This window comes from Salvelinus sp. IW2-2015, linkage group LG11, assembly GCF_002910315.2.
Source record: "Salvelinus sp. IW2-2015 linkage group LG11, ASM291031v2, whole genome shotgun sequence".
NCBI classification, from domain to species: Eukaryota; Metazoa; Chordata; class Actinopteri; order Salmoniformes; family Salmonidae; genus Salvelinus; species Salvelinus sp. IW2-2015.
The window spans coordinates 40,177,809-40,194,796 of NC_036851.1; the positions used below are offsets into that span (position 1 = coordinate 40,177,809).

At 41.6% G+C, this 16,988-nt stretch overlaps 1 protein-coding gene across 1 annotated transcript; it reads right to left on the reverse strand.

The window, feature by feature from the left end:
* Nucleotides 1-4,340: 4,340 nt before the first annotated feature.
* On the reverse strand, nucleotides 4,341-13,684 carry LOC111970399 (transforming protein RhoA). Its single transcript, XM_023997113.2, has 5 exons — nucleotides 13,498-13,684; nucleotides 7,255-7,412; nucleotides 6,720-6,840; nucleotides 5,335-5,465; nucleotides 4,341-5,123 (listed from the first exon to the last, which is right to left on the reverse strand). Exons 2-5 carry the CDS (start codon nucleotides 7,408-7,410, stop codon nucleotides 4,950-4,952), a joined length of 582 nt encoding a protein of 193 aa, XP_023852881.1. The 5' UTR covers nucleotides 7,411-7,412; nucleotides 13,498-13,684; the 3' UTR covers nucleotides 4,341-4,949.
* Nucleotides 13,685-16,988: the final 3,304 nt, after the last annotated feature.

The window sequence follows — 16,988 nt, forward strand, 5'->3', positions numbered from 1 at the left end:
TTTTTTACACCTTTATTTAATCTTTATTTAACTAGGCAAGTCAGTTAAGAACACATTCTTATTTGCAATGACGGCCTAGGAACGTTCTGCCTCGTTCAGGGGCAGAAAGACAGATTTTTAACCTTGTCAGCTCGGGGGATCCAATCTTGCAACCTTACAGTTAACTAGTCCAATGCTCTAACACCTGATTATATTGCACTCCACGAGGAGCCTGCCTGTTAGCGAATGCAGTAAGCTAAGGTAAGTTGCTAGCTAGCATTAAACTTATCTTATAAAAAACAATCAATCAATGACTGTCATTGCTCCAATGTGTACTTAACCATAAACATCAGTGCCTTTCTTAAAATCAATACACAAGTATATATTTTTAAACCTGCATATTTAGCTAAAAGAAATCCAGGTTAGCAGGCAATATTAACCAGGTGAAATTGTGTCATTTCTCTTGCTTTCATTGCACGCAGAGTCAGGGTATATGCAGCAGTTTGGGCCGCCTGGCTCTTTGCGAACTAATTTGCCAGAATTTTACGTAATTATGACATAACATTGAAGGTTGTGCAATGTAACAGGAATATTTAGACTCATGGATGCCACCCGTTAGATAAAATACGGAACGGAATAAACGTTTTGTTTTCGAGGTGATAGTTTCCAGATTAGTCAAAGGTATATGGTTTAGAGAGAAATAGTCGACGCGTTATAATTCCTGTAATAACTTGCGGCTGAACTTGAMAGGGGTTCCTTCGTTATTTTACCGTTCATGTCTTCCATAGAGAATGTCTTGATCTACTTCAAATAAGGTCTGTGTTTCGTGCAGGCTTAAACCGCTTCGACGTTTTGATACCTGTGTAAATCTCACTAGGATAAGGTAACGTTTGTCAACATATTTTCATAAATCCACTCTACAATTTTTTTTAATCTTCGCTTATATTTAGCCAATATTGATCAGAGTTACCTTGTCCTATGGATATCTACACAGTTATAAAATTGGCACGGTGGTGTAAGCTTACACGAAACACAGACCTTATTTTAAGTGAATCTAAAAATATCCTATGGAATAAATGAAGGAACCGCTTTTCAGATTTTGCTAGGTGTCATGGGAATTATGACTCGCACTTTGGTCGTCAATTCTTACCATGCCCATTATTAAAATAGGATTTCCTGCATATAGAAATTAAAGTTTTTGTTTTCAACATTCATTACAGGTAACTTAAACTCTATTTTTATTCAAACAGTTGAGAGTATTTGTCTCCTAAGCAGACTCTTCAGTATCATTGTTACTTCAGAGCTGTGTGTGTGTATTTATGTATTATATTAAGTTAAAATAAGTGTTCATTGTTCATTCAGTATTGTTGCAATTGTCATTATTACAAAAATGTATGTGTGTGTATGATATATTTATATAAAACATTTTTTTAAATATAAATCGGTATCGGCTTTTTTTTGTCCTCCAATAATCGGTATCGGTATCGGCATTGAAAAAATCATAATCGTTCGACCTCTAATCCACAGCATGAGATTTTGAATGACAGTATGTATTTACAATCAAGATAATCAATTTGAGTTTACTTTGACTGCTATGTGGGAATCCATTGATGAATCTGAAACAAAGAATTTGTAAGTTACAAATATTGGTTATTTTGATGGATATGTGTTACCTGAAGCTAAGGCCTTTGCCTCGGTTGAAGGGACTTTGTGGACTTTACTAGCCCTGTACACATAGCTTCCCTCCAACACCTTAAAGTCCCGATGCCGAGTTACCTCGGTGTACACCAGCATTTTAACCAGCTGACCTGAACAAACACACAAGCACAGGATAACACTACAAGAATAACCCTGACTCACAGTTAAGTTCGTTCTGAGGTGTCTGTCCTATATCTGAGAGTTATAAGAAAGATCAGGAAACCTTTTTTTGTTGTGTTTTTGGTATTTAACTCCTTATTTTAGGCACTAAACTATCTCCATACTTCCATTCATTTTTTAAATTGGTACCCGGCTACCTTCAGATTAGTTTTGTGATTCTTGTGCTCGTAGAGCAAAACAACTGACATGTACATTACAGACTCACCTTTCCATAGAGGGACCATATTAGTGTGTAGCCCAAACTGTTCAGATGCTACAGACAGAAGTTGGCAGATCGGCTGTATTGTCCCGTGATCCTTGTGGGGGTCGTAGAGCAAAACGTGAGTCTCCATCTTTCCATAATAGTTTGTAGGCTGTTCGGATGCTACAGATGTTTTCATGAGAATACCGATTTTTGTGTATGTCTCATGGTCTGACAAACACCACTCTAGCTGTGCCACCTTTCACTGCAGATACGGAAGGGCGACATAGGCGGATGCAGTGGTTTGAGACGTAGACCATGCAAAAAAATAAATCTCTATTTTAAATTGATGTATTTCGATGGGGATTTTGTATTGTGATAATTAGAAGCGAAACACTAAGTCAGTGAATTTAGTGGAAACCTGCTCATTTGTAACAAGCATGGTAACAAGCATTCATTGCTACACTGCTGTAATTGTGGGGCTTGCACAGCAAGAGCCCCATCTTAGATATTCAACATATCTCTTCTTATTCTTTAGCACTCTACTCCTCCTACACCGTTTAAATTAGATGGAATATCCGTCTACTTCTCTGCTATTCATATCTGGTCGCGGAATCAAAATATACACTAGGGATCTTACGCTACAGCTGTTTTAGTAACTGCATTACCACATCTTCTTCCAACTTTTCCCCCCAAAACGGAAGTTTTCACCACTAACGCAACAAGTTAGAGAAAAATGTTACAAGGTATGAAATCTTCACCTACTTCTCTGCTTGTCAAATCCGAAATCGGATAAGAAATCGTGTGTACCAATCTGTAACTAGAGCCGTTTTAGTAACCAATCGCCTTCTCTCTTTCTAGCTGCTGTAAATCATGTCAGAAACCAGCAGATTAATTATTTTCCATACAACTGCCGTTTGGACCACTAACCCAACAAGTTAGAAAAAAATATTGCTCAGATATTCTCAGACACAGAGAGCAAACATTATGAGAGTGAAGAGAATAACCACAATTACAGACCACAACAACACAAATATTGACCATTCAACAACTGAACCATAACTACAGACTAGATCCACACAACTACGGACCAAAACAACTGACCACAACCACACAACTGACCACAAAAACAAAACTGCTTACCATATCTAGTGACCACAATCACACAAATTCTGACCACACAACTACTGATCACTCATCTACTGACCACAACCACACATCTAGTGACCAAAACCACACAACTACTGATCACAACCACTCAACTTTTGACCCTTACAACTATTGACCACAACTACTGATGTAAACCACACAACTTCTAACCACAACCACATAACTACTGACTATCGGTGGGAATTAAAAATGATTTCACTATTTTAATAATATAATCAAAGTACAACATTTTAAACTTATGAAGAGCAAACCCCACAACTTTACTTGTAAAGTTACCATGTAGTTACATATCACTACAATGTAACTATGAGTTGTCACAGTTAACTACAACACTTGTTAGTGTAATTACACTGTAATAAGGACCCCTTACAATGAAGAGTTACCATCATGTCTTTTGTTAATTTATCCAGTGGATTGAGTCCCTATTCTGACAGCCGGTCAGCTCTTCGTCCTGTGTGTCTTCCTGCTCACCATCACCTCTGGCTGGATCTTCTATCGCTCCCTGGTGGCTAATTGCAATGGCTGTGATGGTAGATCAGCACTCCTACTCAAAGATACTTCATAAATACAGCCCCAGTTCTCCAGTTCTTGCATGATAATCATGTGAGATCCATTGTCTTGTCACCTCATTTTACCAAACACTCCTAGTAGACTGTGCCATAGCCTAATGACAGACCCCTCAGGAATGTAAATATAGTGAAAATGGGCATAATGGGCATAATGTGAGGCACGATCCAACGATGTAAAAAGTAAAGCACACAGTATGTTACAAAAAGCTATATTTGCACGTTGAAACAATAGTGTTGACCAAGTCCGGCAATCACACCAAAGACCTAGAATCTAAGACCTATTTGTCTTGAGTGCTGGGAACTCAGTACAGACAGATTATGGAAGCAGAACTCATTTTTGTTCTTTGCAATGGCAAATTATCTTTTACATATAATTTAAAACAAAAATGTACCATATGTATTTTGCTTGTATCTGTATCAACATCTGCCATCATCCAGTTCCCATTAACTGTCTCAAGAATCTTAAAGTTAGTTATTACACACAGATACAACATTTCCATATGTGTTAAACTAAGTGTTCAAAAATTGTCCATGTGGGTTTTTATGAATAGATGCACATGGGGTTTTATATGAAGCACATTTATTTCAACAATTTTATGCCTGTGCATAAATCAAAAATTACAAAAGAATCATAAAGACTATGGGTCACAGTGTATAGGTACCCCTCCCTGATTGGCTGTGGTAATGTTCCTCAGTTCAGTGGGCAGGGCTCAAGCACTTAATTGGCAGGTATGACACAACAATAGATCCCCTGTGGTGTATTCACGAAGAACAAAAACAGATCAAAAACGGGGAGGGACCTACCTGAATTTGTCCATTAGAAATTAAGTTTCCGTTGCAAAACGTTTTGGACTAATGATTACACCTCTGGCTGACTACATCAGTTACATGGCCGTACAGGTTCAGAAGGGAAATGTTGATATGGCAGATTCACTCATGTACAAGTACAAAAAAAGCATTTCCATAACCCCATCATCAACATTGAATACTGACAAAACCATGACTATTTAACTTGTTTTGCTTTAAGACAGAAAATTAAAAGCATTACACCTTTAGTAAAAACTGGTGAGCAGTCTTTTTTGGAGCAAAGGGGGGAATAGACCTAATTTCTTATCTTCTATCGTTCCCCTTGTACCCAGTGGGAGGCCGTGTCCCTCACGCCTTCCCTCCTTTTACAGTAGGAGGCATTTATGTCTCTGCTTCCCCCGCCGGGCCTGTAGCGCCGCCCTCGTGGCCATCTCAAACACTTCCCTCACCCCATCCTTGCTCTTTGCGGAGCACTCCATGTAGCCGAAGGCACTGATCCGGTTCGCCATGTCACGCCCCTCTTCTGGCTTCACAGGCTCCTGAGGGATGGGGGGTCAGAATGTGGAGCCAGGAAAGCCACATATTGATCTTCTGAGAATTGTGTGTGTGTGTGTGTGTGTGTGTGTGTGTGTGTGTGTGTGTGTGTGTGTGTGTGTGTGTGTGTGTGTGTGTGTGTGTGTGTGTGTGTGTGTGTGTGTGTGTGTGTGTGTGTGTGTGTGAGAGAGAGAGAGAGAGAGAGACTGACTGTACCTGCTTCATCTTGGCTAGCTCTCTGCGGGTGTGCTCGTCGTTACGCAAGTCCTTTTTGTTGCCCACTAGGATGATGGGAACGTTAGGGCAGAAGTGTTTGACTTCTGGAGTCCACTTCTCCGGGATGTTTTCTAAACAAGGGGGTAGGGCAGAAGTCAAGGCCAGTAGGAGTTAGCGAGAGCAAACTTCTTCAGCATACTAATCAAGGCTGTCCAGTAGGGCTGGGCGATATGACGATATATATCGTGTGACGATAGAAAAATGTCTATCGTTTCATATTATGCTCTATCGTTTATTTAGTTGTCGCAAATCACACTCTTTACGGCAAGCCACAACGCTTTGTGTTTGTAAATTTGCAACAAACAAACATGGAAGAGAGTGAACGTGGCACAGAGCACAGAGACACGGAGCTCGTACCTAAAAGAGGGGCAACTTAGGTCGCATGGACGGGGTTTGGGTATGAAAAGTCTGACACGTACCAGAAAACCGTCCTCTGCAAAATATGGCGCAGGCCGGTCTCGACAACAGGCTCAAACACCATTAACCTCTTTTACGACCTACGCAAGAATCATGTGAAACAGTACGGAGAGAGTCCACGGTGAGACGCAAAAATGTAGTAGAGTGCTCAAAACAACCCCCCCGACTCAGACGTTGCAAGAGGCTTTTGCCCACGGCACACCATATGGCAAAGAATCACGAAGATGGAAGGAGACAACAGCTGCCTTTACAACTTACATCTGCAAAGACATTGCCCCAATTTACACGGTCGTGTGAACACTCGACCCAAGGTACCAAATGCAAATTGATATGTGACACGTATTAATGCCAAAAAAACATGCAAAACAGGCAAGCCCCCAAAAATATCTATATTATTTGTTAGGCCTATATTATTTTGTTTGCAACTATAGTTGAATTGTTTTCTATTTACTTTTAGATTTTATACATTCATTTTTTGTTACATGCTTAATTGAAAATTTGCCCAGGTTCAAAACAAAATAATCAAACATGAGTAAGTACCTTTTTATTTGTTGAGTATAATTAAAAATGTAATAAGAAATAGGCCTTTACATGTGGTCATTTTATATAAACTATTTATTCATTTAATTTAAAAGTTAATGTGCTATATCGTGATATATATCATTACCGGGATATGAAATGACCTATATCAGGATATGAGATTTTGGCCATATCACCTAGCCCTACTGTCCAGGTCAAAGTCCTCTGATTGTGGATGTAAGTGTGCTTTCCAATTCTGTCAAAGCTCTGTCACCAAAACAAGACCCGGTGTCACAAAAGTGAATGTGTATAAGTCTGCACAGTTGTATTGATGTCTGACAGAATTGGTATGTGTGGGTGTCTGTACGCGTAGCGACATAAATACTCACCCAAACTGTCGGGGCTATCAATGGAGAAGCACATGAGGATGACATCAGTATCTGGGTAAGAGAGGGGACGGAGCCTATCATAGTCCTCCTGGCCTGCTGTATCCCATAGTGCCAACTCAACCTGTCAAAGGATTTCAAGAGACATCAACCAACTGTGCCCAACTTCCCAGATAAATACAGTGTATCTGACCTATTATGAAACAATTTAGAGGCATGATGCAGATTGCAGAATGGCCAATCCACATTTAATCATAGGAAAAGTCAGCAATACGAAATAATTACACACAGCTGGGCAACTTACTGCTTAGAAAAATCAATTGAAACAAAATGTGATATCTGCCAACATTGTCTGCCACTATTGGCGCTTACCAATTTGGGAAAGCCTCGAGTGAGGTTGCAAATTGGGAGGAGCCAGTAGTGACTGTTGGCAGATTTTAATTATGTTAATTCTCATTGATCGTCCTGCTTTGTATGATAAATGTAATTTACAGCGAGAGAAATACAGGTTGAAAAAAACTAAGGGAGAAGACATTACCTGTTTGCTGTCGACCTCAATGTCGGCGACATAGTTCTCGAAGACAGTGGGCACGTAGACCTCGGGGAACTGGTCTTTACTGAATACGATGAGCAGACAGGTCTTCCCGCACGCTCCGTCTCCCACTATGACCAGTTTCTTTCGGATGGCTGCCATGACTGAACAAACGAGAGAGAATGTTGAGACAGACATAAATACATTACAGATCAAAAAGTTTGAGCATGGATGGTACTGGCAACAGATGTTTTCAAGTCCTGCATGGGCCTCATAATTTGTAGTTAATAGTTACAGTATGTTAGCTGTAGCCCATTCATAGGCACCAACTCCCTTAGAGTGCATATAGATGTAGGTATCTTCTTCCTGGGGGACTTGTTAAGAGCCTGGACACTTGCTCAAAATGCTCACACGCATCGCTTGCGGTACGGTTTTGGAAACATTATGAACGTATCTTTTATATCAGCGACAAAAAATAAATAAAAAGGATAAATTATTACACACCTTCATAGGGTTAGAGTTCCCACGTGATCATATCTCCATGTTACATAACTTGTTTATCGAAAACAGACAGAAGAGACCACCTGTGCACCTGTGTGTAAGCATAACTGGGGAGGAAGTGTAGTCCGTCAACTGGAAGCACTGCCAATCTGCTAACATTATAGTAAGTGCATCTTTTTTTACTTTAAATATTTCCCCCCCTCGCCGATATGAAAGATAAGGGCCAAAAGCAGGGCTCTAAAGTGCGCCCAATTTGGTCTCATATGCGACTAAATATGTTTCTGTGCAACCAAGAGTTTTATTTTGGGAGCACTGTGCAACTATGAAAAAAATCTCCCAGATAGTTGTAATAATGATAAGGCTTCGCTGTGCCGTTGTTTCCGAGTTCCCTAGAGAAACAAGCGAGTGCAGATCCATTAGCATCATTGTTGCACCATTACTACAGCGAACACGGTTTGCTTCTAGCTCTACCAGGTCAAAAGACTGGCGCACCATTTTTATCTTCCTAAAGCTGATCGCCAGAACCGCATTTTACATTCAGAAACCATGTCGTGGACTGTTCTAAAACCACTCGCGCGTCGACGTCATTAACCATTTGTTTAGACTTTGTTCAGTCATGTTACCTCGTTGTCTAGCTAGCTAAGAACCTGGTAACTTTATCAGTTTATCCAAACATTTGGCGGCACATAAAGGAAATGGGATAGCTTCTTCAGGAGATCAATGGTAATAGCAAAGAATGAATGACAGATCTCTTGCATTTAATCATCCCAAACCTGACGTTTATAAAGAGACAGTGTACAATTTTCAATGTAATGCATCGGGGGCTCCCTAGTGGCGCAGCGGTCTAAGGCACTGCATCTCAGTGCTTGAGGCGTCACTACAGTCCCCGGTTCGAATCCAGGCTGTCTCACAACCGGCCGTGATTGGAAGTTCGATAGGGTGGCGCACAATTGGCCCAGCGTCATGTCCGGGTTTGGCTGGTGTAGGCCGTCATTGTAAATAAGAATTTGTTCTTAACCGACTTGCCTAGTTAAATAAAAAATAAAAAATAGGACAAGAGCTTTTACACAATATAGAAACCTAATATTTTACAACTGACGTATTTACAGTGTTATATATTAGTTTCTAGGGCACAACATGTGCTTCAAAAGTAGCTAGAATTCCTTTAGCCTGTACCTCAATCAAAAAAAGTATTTTCTGGTGCACCTAAATTTTATGTTGTACTTCTAACTTTTTTAAAATTGGGAACACCTGTGCTACACTAACATTTTTTCCTGTTTTCCAAGCGATGGTCGACCGATTCGGCATGGCCGATTAATTAGGGCCGATTTCATGTTTTCATAACAATCGGTAATCTGCATTTTTGGACGCCGAATTTGGCCGATTACATTGCAATCCACGAGGAGACTGCGTTGCAGGCTGACCACCTGTTACGCGAGTGCAGCATCAAAAGGACCTTGTGGCTGCAAGGAGCCAAGGTAAGTTGCTAGCTAGCATTAAACTTATAAAAAACAATCAATCTTAACATAATCACTAGTTAACCTAGTAATATCATCAACCATGTGTAGTTAACTAGCTTGTCCTGCGTTGCATATAATCAAAGCGTTGCCTGTTAATTTACCATCTAATCACAGCCTACTTCAACTTCGCCAAACTGGTGATGATTTAACAAAAGCACATTCGCGAAAAAAGCACAATCATGGCACCAATGTACCTAACCATGAACATCAATGCCTTTCTTAAAATCAATACACAAGTATATTTTTTAAAACCTGCATATTTCGTTAAAAGAAATTAATGTTAGCAGGCAATATTAACTAGGGAAATTGTGTCACTTCTCTTGCGTTCTGTGCAAGCAGAGTCAGGGTATATGCAGCAGTTTGGGCTGCCTGGCTCGTTGCGAACTGTRTGAAGACCATTTCTTCCTAACAATGAATTTGCCAGAATTTTACTAAAGTATGACATAACATTGAAGGTTTTGTTTTCGAAATGATAGTTTCCGGATTTGACCATATTAATGACCTAAGGCTCGTATTTCTGTGTGTTTATTATATTATAATTAAGTCTATGATTTGATATTTGATAGAGCAGTCTGACTGAGCGGTGGTAGGTAGCAGCAGGCTCGTAGCCATTCATTCAAACAGCACTTTCCTGCGTTTGCCAGCAGCTCTTCGCAATGCTTGATGCACTGTTTATGACAAGCCTATCAACTCCCGAGGTTAGGCTGGCAACACTATAGTGCCTATAAGAACATCCAATAGTCAAGGTATATGAAATACAAATAGTAGAGAGAGAAATAGTCAAATAACTACAACCTAAAACTTCTTAACTGGGAATATTGAAGACTCATGTTAAAAGGAACCACCAACTTTCATAAGTTCTCATGTTCAGAGCAAGGAGCAAGCTGAGCAAGCTTTTTTAACATGGCACATATTGCACTTTTACTTTCTTCTCCAACACTGTTTTTGCATTATTTAAACCAAATTGAACATGTTTCATTATTTATTTGAGACTAAATTGATTGTAGTTATTATATTAAGTTAAAATAAGTGTTCATTGTTCATTCAGTATTGTTGTAATTGTCATTATTACAAATATATATATAGAAAACTGCCGATTAATCGGTATCGGCTTTTTTTGGTCTTCCAATAATCGGTATCGGTGTTGAAAAATCATAATCGGTCAACCTTCATTATTGCCATTGCTAACACAGTGTTGAAATTATAGCTAACCACTGAAAACCCAATGGAAAGAAGGGTTTGAGAGCTATGTTAGCGGTAGCCCAATATTGGATGAATGTTACTCCTTTGTCCAAGGACCTTACATGTTCTGTTAAAARGGAGAATTGGCTCCAATAGCCAAAACAGCCAAATACTCCATACTGAAACGATTCTCAATTGCAGCACAGTTCTAGAAACATAAACCCCTCTACTTTCATATCATATCAAAATAATTTCACWAAAAAAATAAAAAAATTGCAGCAGACAGTATTTTTCAGTGAGAACAAGTTTGTCTTCTGTTTACACACAAGTGTTCGGGGACGCAGATAGCTAATTAGCACAGGTAGTCCACTGTCTTCCGTCTGTTTTCCATTAAACAAGCGCTATAACATGGAGATATGGCCGTGTGGGAACCCTAACACTATGAAAAGGTGTGTATCAATTTATTTATTTTCGCCAATATGAAAGGATCTTATGCTTCCAAAACCATACCGCAAGCGGTGTGTTAATGTTCAGACTGAACATCATTGCTCTTAACAAAACTCCCCCCTACAGATGACACCTTCTTCCAATGACTCTTAGCTACACTATATATACACAAAAGTATGTGTACACCCATTGAAATTAGTGGATTTGGCTATTTCAGCCACATCCGTTGCTGACAGGTGTATAAAATCAAGCACATTGCCATGCAATCTCCATAGACAAACATTGACAGTAGAATGTCCTTACTGAAGAACTGCGACTTTCAACGTGGCACTGTCATAGGATGCCACCTTTCCAACAAGTCAGTTCTAAAAATGTTTGCCCTGCTAGAGCTGCCCTTGTTAACTGTAAGTGCTGTTATTGTGAAGTGGAAACTTCTAGGAGCAACAGCGGCTTAGAAGCAAAGTGGTAGGCCACACAAGCTCACAGAACAGGCCCGCCGAGTGCAGAAGCACATAAAAATATTCTGTCCTCTGTTGCAACACTCACTACCGACTTCCAAACGGCCTCTGGAAGCAACGTCAGCACAAGACCTGTTTGTCGGGAACTTCATGAAATGGGTTTCCATGGCCGAGCAGCCGCACACAAGACTAAGATCACCATGCGCAATGCCAAGCGTCGGCTGGAGTGGTGTAAAGCTCGCCGCCATTGGACTTTGGAGCAGTGGGAACGCGTTCTCTGGAGTGACGAATCACGCGTCAACATCTGGCAGTCCAACGGACGAATCTGGGTTTGAAAGATGCCAGGAGTGCACTACCTGCCCCAATGCATAGTGCCAACTGTAAAGTTTGGTGGAGGAGGAATAATGGTCTGGGGGTGTTTTTCCTGGTTCGGGCTAGGCCCCTTAGTTCCAGTGAAGGGAAATCTAAACACCACAGCATACAATGACATTCTAGACGATTCTGTGCTTTCACATGTGGTAACAGTTTGGGGTAGGCCCTTTCCTGTTTCAGCATTACAATGCCCCTGTGCACAAAGTGAGGTCCATACAGAAATGGTTTGTCGAGATCAGTGTGGAAGACCTTGACTGGCCTGCACAGAGCCCTGACCTCAACCCCATCAAACACCTTTGGGATAAACTGGAATGCTGACTGCGAGCCAGGCCTAATCGCCCCAACATCAGTGCCCAACCTCACTAATGATCTTGTGGCTGAATGGAAGCAAGTCCCTCCAGCAATGTTCCAACATCTAGTGGAAAGCCTTCCAAAAAGAGTGGAGGCTGTTATAGCAGCAAACGGGGGACCAACTTCATATTAATGCCCAAGATTTTGGAATGAGATGTTAGACGAGCAGGTGTCCACGTACTTTTGTTCATGTAATGTATTGAGTCATGATCAGGGGATATGTTAGCTGTAGCTATCTTTGTAGCAGTGGTGGAACTGTATTTTGAAATGAAATAACGGGATGAAATAAAGGGACAGCTCTCACTTCAAAATATTAATTTGTYAAAATCATTGATTAATTAATATGATCAAATAGGTCTCCTGTAGGATTTGTGATCTGGAACAACACAGCTAGACATTGTCTAATGTTATGAAAACACTAAGGGTACTTTTTAGATTTAGATTATTTTAATTCATTCGGGAACATAAGACTCAGATGAAAATGTATCGATTGTGCATATTTGAATGTCAATCAGAATAACATTAGTTAACGCAGCTAAAGTAGTTAGCTAATTGAGTGGGATATGAAATCAAGATAACGAGCAAGCTAATATATTGTAACGAACTTGGAAATCGACTCTGCCGTTAGAGCATGCTTTTGCGGCACAATCGATAGCGCGCTGGACTTCGGGTTAGAAGGTCGAGGGTTCGAGACCTGCTCCCTGCCGTTTCATTACAGTATTATCTATCCCCCTCACAACAGTATTAACAGTTGGCTGACGGTGCAGCTAACTTATTGGCTTACCTACTTGATTAGCCACAAGATAAATAAAAAGTAGTATTTACAAAAGGCCTCCTGCGGGACGGGGATTAAAAGTACAAATATAGGACAAAACACACAACACTAAATAAAGAGAGACCTAAGACGACAACATAGTATGGCAGCAACCCATAACAACACAGCATGGTAGCAACTAGCTAGGCAACTAACAGAAGGGTTGTTACCCAGCTAGCTAACTTTACTAACAACTAACGTTAGATAATTTAGCTAGTTCTAGATAGCTCAACACGAAATAAAAATTGCTAGCTCGTAGCTGGTCAACACATGTGTTATTAATTTATGCGGCCATGTCTGATATTGCAGGGCACGAATACCACGTAAACAGCCCTAGCTAACTAACTAGTTAAGGTTATCGATGTGAATTTAAAATAACTAATTTGCCAACGATAGCTTGCTAGCGTATTAGATTAGCCTATCAGATGCGGAAGTGATGGGGTGGCTAGCTTGCTAACTGGCAAGGTTGAAGAGGAAAATACATTTAGACCTGGTTAGCTTTTAATGCACTTAAAATAACTACGTTAGCTAGCTTTACTAACGTTACTGCCTTATTGGTTTCTGAGTTATATTGGCAACATTTGTGTAATCCAATTAGGCTTACCTGGCCAATAGGTAGCTAGCTAGTTTGTTGTTTTCTTGATAATGTCTCGGTCTCACGCTTGACTAGTTAGCTTGTGTTAGGCTAGTAGCTCCCAACTGTGTTTGAGGGGGCGCTCTGAAACAGACCGCGAGGAGGAGGTGCTTGACTCGGACTGCGTAGGACGAGTGGCAACTGAAAAATCTTTGATGACTCGGACAGCAAAGTCTGTGTACAGTCAGGGTTTCCTCCCTCTTTATGAACACTGACTGACGCCACACAGTTCCAAACATGGCTTCAACAGAGATGCCCTATTTCACCCCATTGTTCAGACTGCAACGGTGTGTTTATTTGTCACAAGAAAGATATACCTCCAGATGGACCTTGGCAAAAACACCAACAAATGAATTGATTCTCAAATAATCAATTTCCATGGTGATAATTATGATTATTAATAATAATGATCATAGTTAATTGATAATTATGATGAATGATAATTGCACTGATGGAGTATAAAGGTTTTTAAAAGTCCCTACTAAGAAATTAGTAAAGGTAGCCCGAGTGGCGCAGCGGTCTAAGGCACTGCATCTCAGTGCAAGAGGCGTCACTACAGTCACTGGTTTGAATCCAGGCTGTATCACATCTGGCCGTGATTGGGAGTACCATAGGGCGGCGCACAATTGGCCCAGCGTCGTCCAGGTTTGGCTGGGGTAGGCCGTCATTGTTAATAAGAATTTGTTCGTAACTGACTTGCCTAGTTAAATAAAAAAAGCCCTTGATCATGACTCTCAGTCAGTGTCCATAAAGAGGGAGGAAACCCTGACTGTTACATTACACCTCAATCAGTGGACAAAGGCTTCTTCTTCTTTGAGATTAGGTTAGCGGATCGTATCCAACGTTTAAGGTGCGTACACCGCCACCTACTGTACGGGAGTGTGAGGCCAGTCATGGCCTACCGAGTTTCAATTATTTTATTAGTCCTGTAAAGCCCCAGACATCAACCCCCCCAAACGCCAATCCCGTCCAGTCTCTATGAAGGAGTATTCGGCTGTTTTGGCTTCCAGAGCAAATTCTCCCTTTAAACAGAACATGTAAGGTCCTTGGACTAAGGCGTAATGTTAGGCTCCTTTACTCCAATATTTGGCTAGAGTCAAAGGCCTTGCATTCTTCTATCAATCACCTTTTTTATAAAGCCCTTTTTACATCAGCAGATGTCACAAAGTGCKAATACAGAAACCCAGCCTTAAACCCCAAACAGCAAGCAATTCAGATATAGAGACACGGTGGCTAGGAAAAATATCTCCCGGGTGGCGGTGTATCTCCCGGGTGGCGCAGTGGTCTAGGGCACTGCATCGCAGTGCTAGCTGCGCCACCAGAGTCTCTGGGTTCGCGCCCAGGCTGGGCTGGGTTCGCGCCCAGGCTCTGTCGCAGCCGGCCGCAACCGGGAGATCCGTGGGGCGACGCACAATTGGCATAGCGTCGTCCGGGTTAGGGAGGGTTTGGCCGGTAGGGAGGGTTTGGCCGGTAGGGATATCCTTGTCTCAGTATGTAAAAAAAAATGTCATAAAATGTATGCACTCTACTGTAAGTCGCTCTGGATAAGAGCGTCTGCAAAAAAAATAAAAATAAAAGAAGAAGAAAAACTCCTTAGGAAGGCAGGAACCTAGGAAGAAACCTAAAGAGGAACCAGGCTCTGAGGAGTGGCCAGCCCTCTTCTGGCTGTGCTGGGTGGAGATTATAAGAGTACATGGCCAGATGTTCAAACGTTCATAGATCAAATCACATTTATTTGTCACATGCGCCGAATACAACAGTGAAATCCTTACAAGCCCTTAACCAACAATGCAGTTTTAAGAAAATAGCTCAAAAAAAAGTAAGAGATAAGAATAACAAATAATTAAAGAGCAGCAGTAAAAAACAAAAGCAGGGCTATATACAGGGGGTACCAGTACAGAGTACAGAGTACATTTTTATTTTATTTATTTATTTTATTTAACCTTTATTTAACTTGGCAAGTCAGTTAAAAACACATTCTTATTTACAATGACGGCCTAGGAACAGTGGGTTAACTGCCTTGTTCAGGGGCAGAAAGACATATTTTTACCTTGTCAGCTCGGGGATTCGATCTAGCAACCTTTTGGTTACTGGCCCAATGCTCTAACCACTAGGCTACCTGCGGGGGCACCGGTGGCATCGAGGTACTTGAAGTAATATGCACAGGTAGATAGAGTTATTAAAGTGACTATGAATAGATAATAACAGAGAGTAGCAGCAGCGTAGAAGAAGAGGGCAATGCAAATAGTCTGGCCATTTGATTAGCTGTTCAGGAATCTTATGGCTTGGGGGAAGAAGCTGTTTAGAAGCCTCTTGGACCTAGACTTGGCACTCCGGTACCGCTTGCCGTCCGGTAGCAGAGAGAACAGTCTATGACTAGGGTGGATGGAGTCTTTGACAATTTTTAGGGCCTTCCTCTGACACTGCCTGGTATAGAGGTCCTGAATGGCAGGAAGCTTGGCTCCGGTGATGTGCTGGGCCGTTCACGCACTACCCTCTGTAGTGCCTTGCGGTCGGAGACGGAGCAGTTGCCATACCAGGCAGTGATGCAACCCATCAGGATGCTCGCGATGGTGCAGCTGTAAAACCTTTTGAGGATCTGAGGACCCATGCCAAATATTTTCAGTCTCCTGAGGGGGAATAGGTTTTGCCATGCCCTCTTCACGACTGTCTTAGTGTGTTTCGACCATGTTAGTTGGTTGGTGATGAGAACTTCAAGGAACTTGAAGCTCTCAACCTGCTCCACTACAGCCCGGTCGATGAGAATGGGGGAGTGCTCGGTCCTCTTTTTCCTGTAGTCCACAATCACCTCCTTTGTCTTGATGACATTGAGGGAGAGGTTGTTGTCATTGAACCACACTGCCAGGTCTCTGACCTCTTCCCTATAGGCTGTTGCATTGTTGTCGGTGATCAGGCCTTCCACTGTTGTGTCATCGGCAAACTTAATGAAATTATGGTGTTGGAGTCGTGCCTGGCCGTGCAGTCATGAGTGAACAGGGAGTACAGGAGGGGACTGAGCACGCACCGCTGAGGGGTCCCCGTGTTGAGGATCAGCGTGGTGGATGTGTTGTTACCTACTCTTACCACCTGGGGGCGGCCGGTCAAGAAGTCCAGGATCCAGTTGCAGAGGGAGGTGTTTAGTCCCAGGGTCCTTAGCTTATTGATGAGCTTTGAGGGCACCATGGTGTTGAACGCTGAGCTGTAGTCAATGAATWRCATTCTCACATAGCTGTTCCTTTTGTCCAGGTGTGAAATGGCAGTGTGGAGTGCAATGAAGATTACATCATCTGTGGATCTGTTGGGGCGGTTTGCAAATTGGAGTGGGTGCTTGTAAGTGCTTTAATGTGTTTGAACCACAGGAAAAGTGGCTGCTGCCTTGGCAACAGCAAATGGGGATCCCTAATGAATACAAATACACCTACAAATTTCGAGTCTTATAGCAAGGAGTCTGAATACCTATG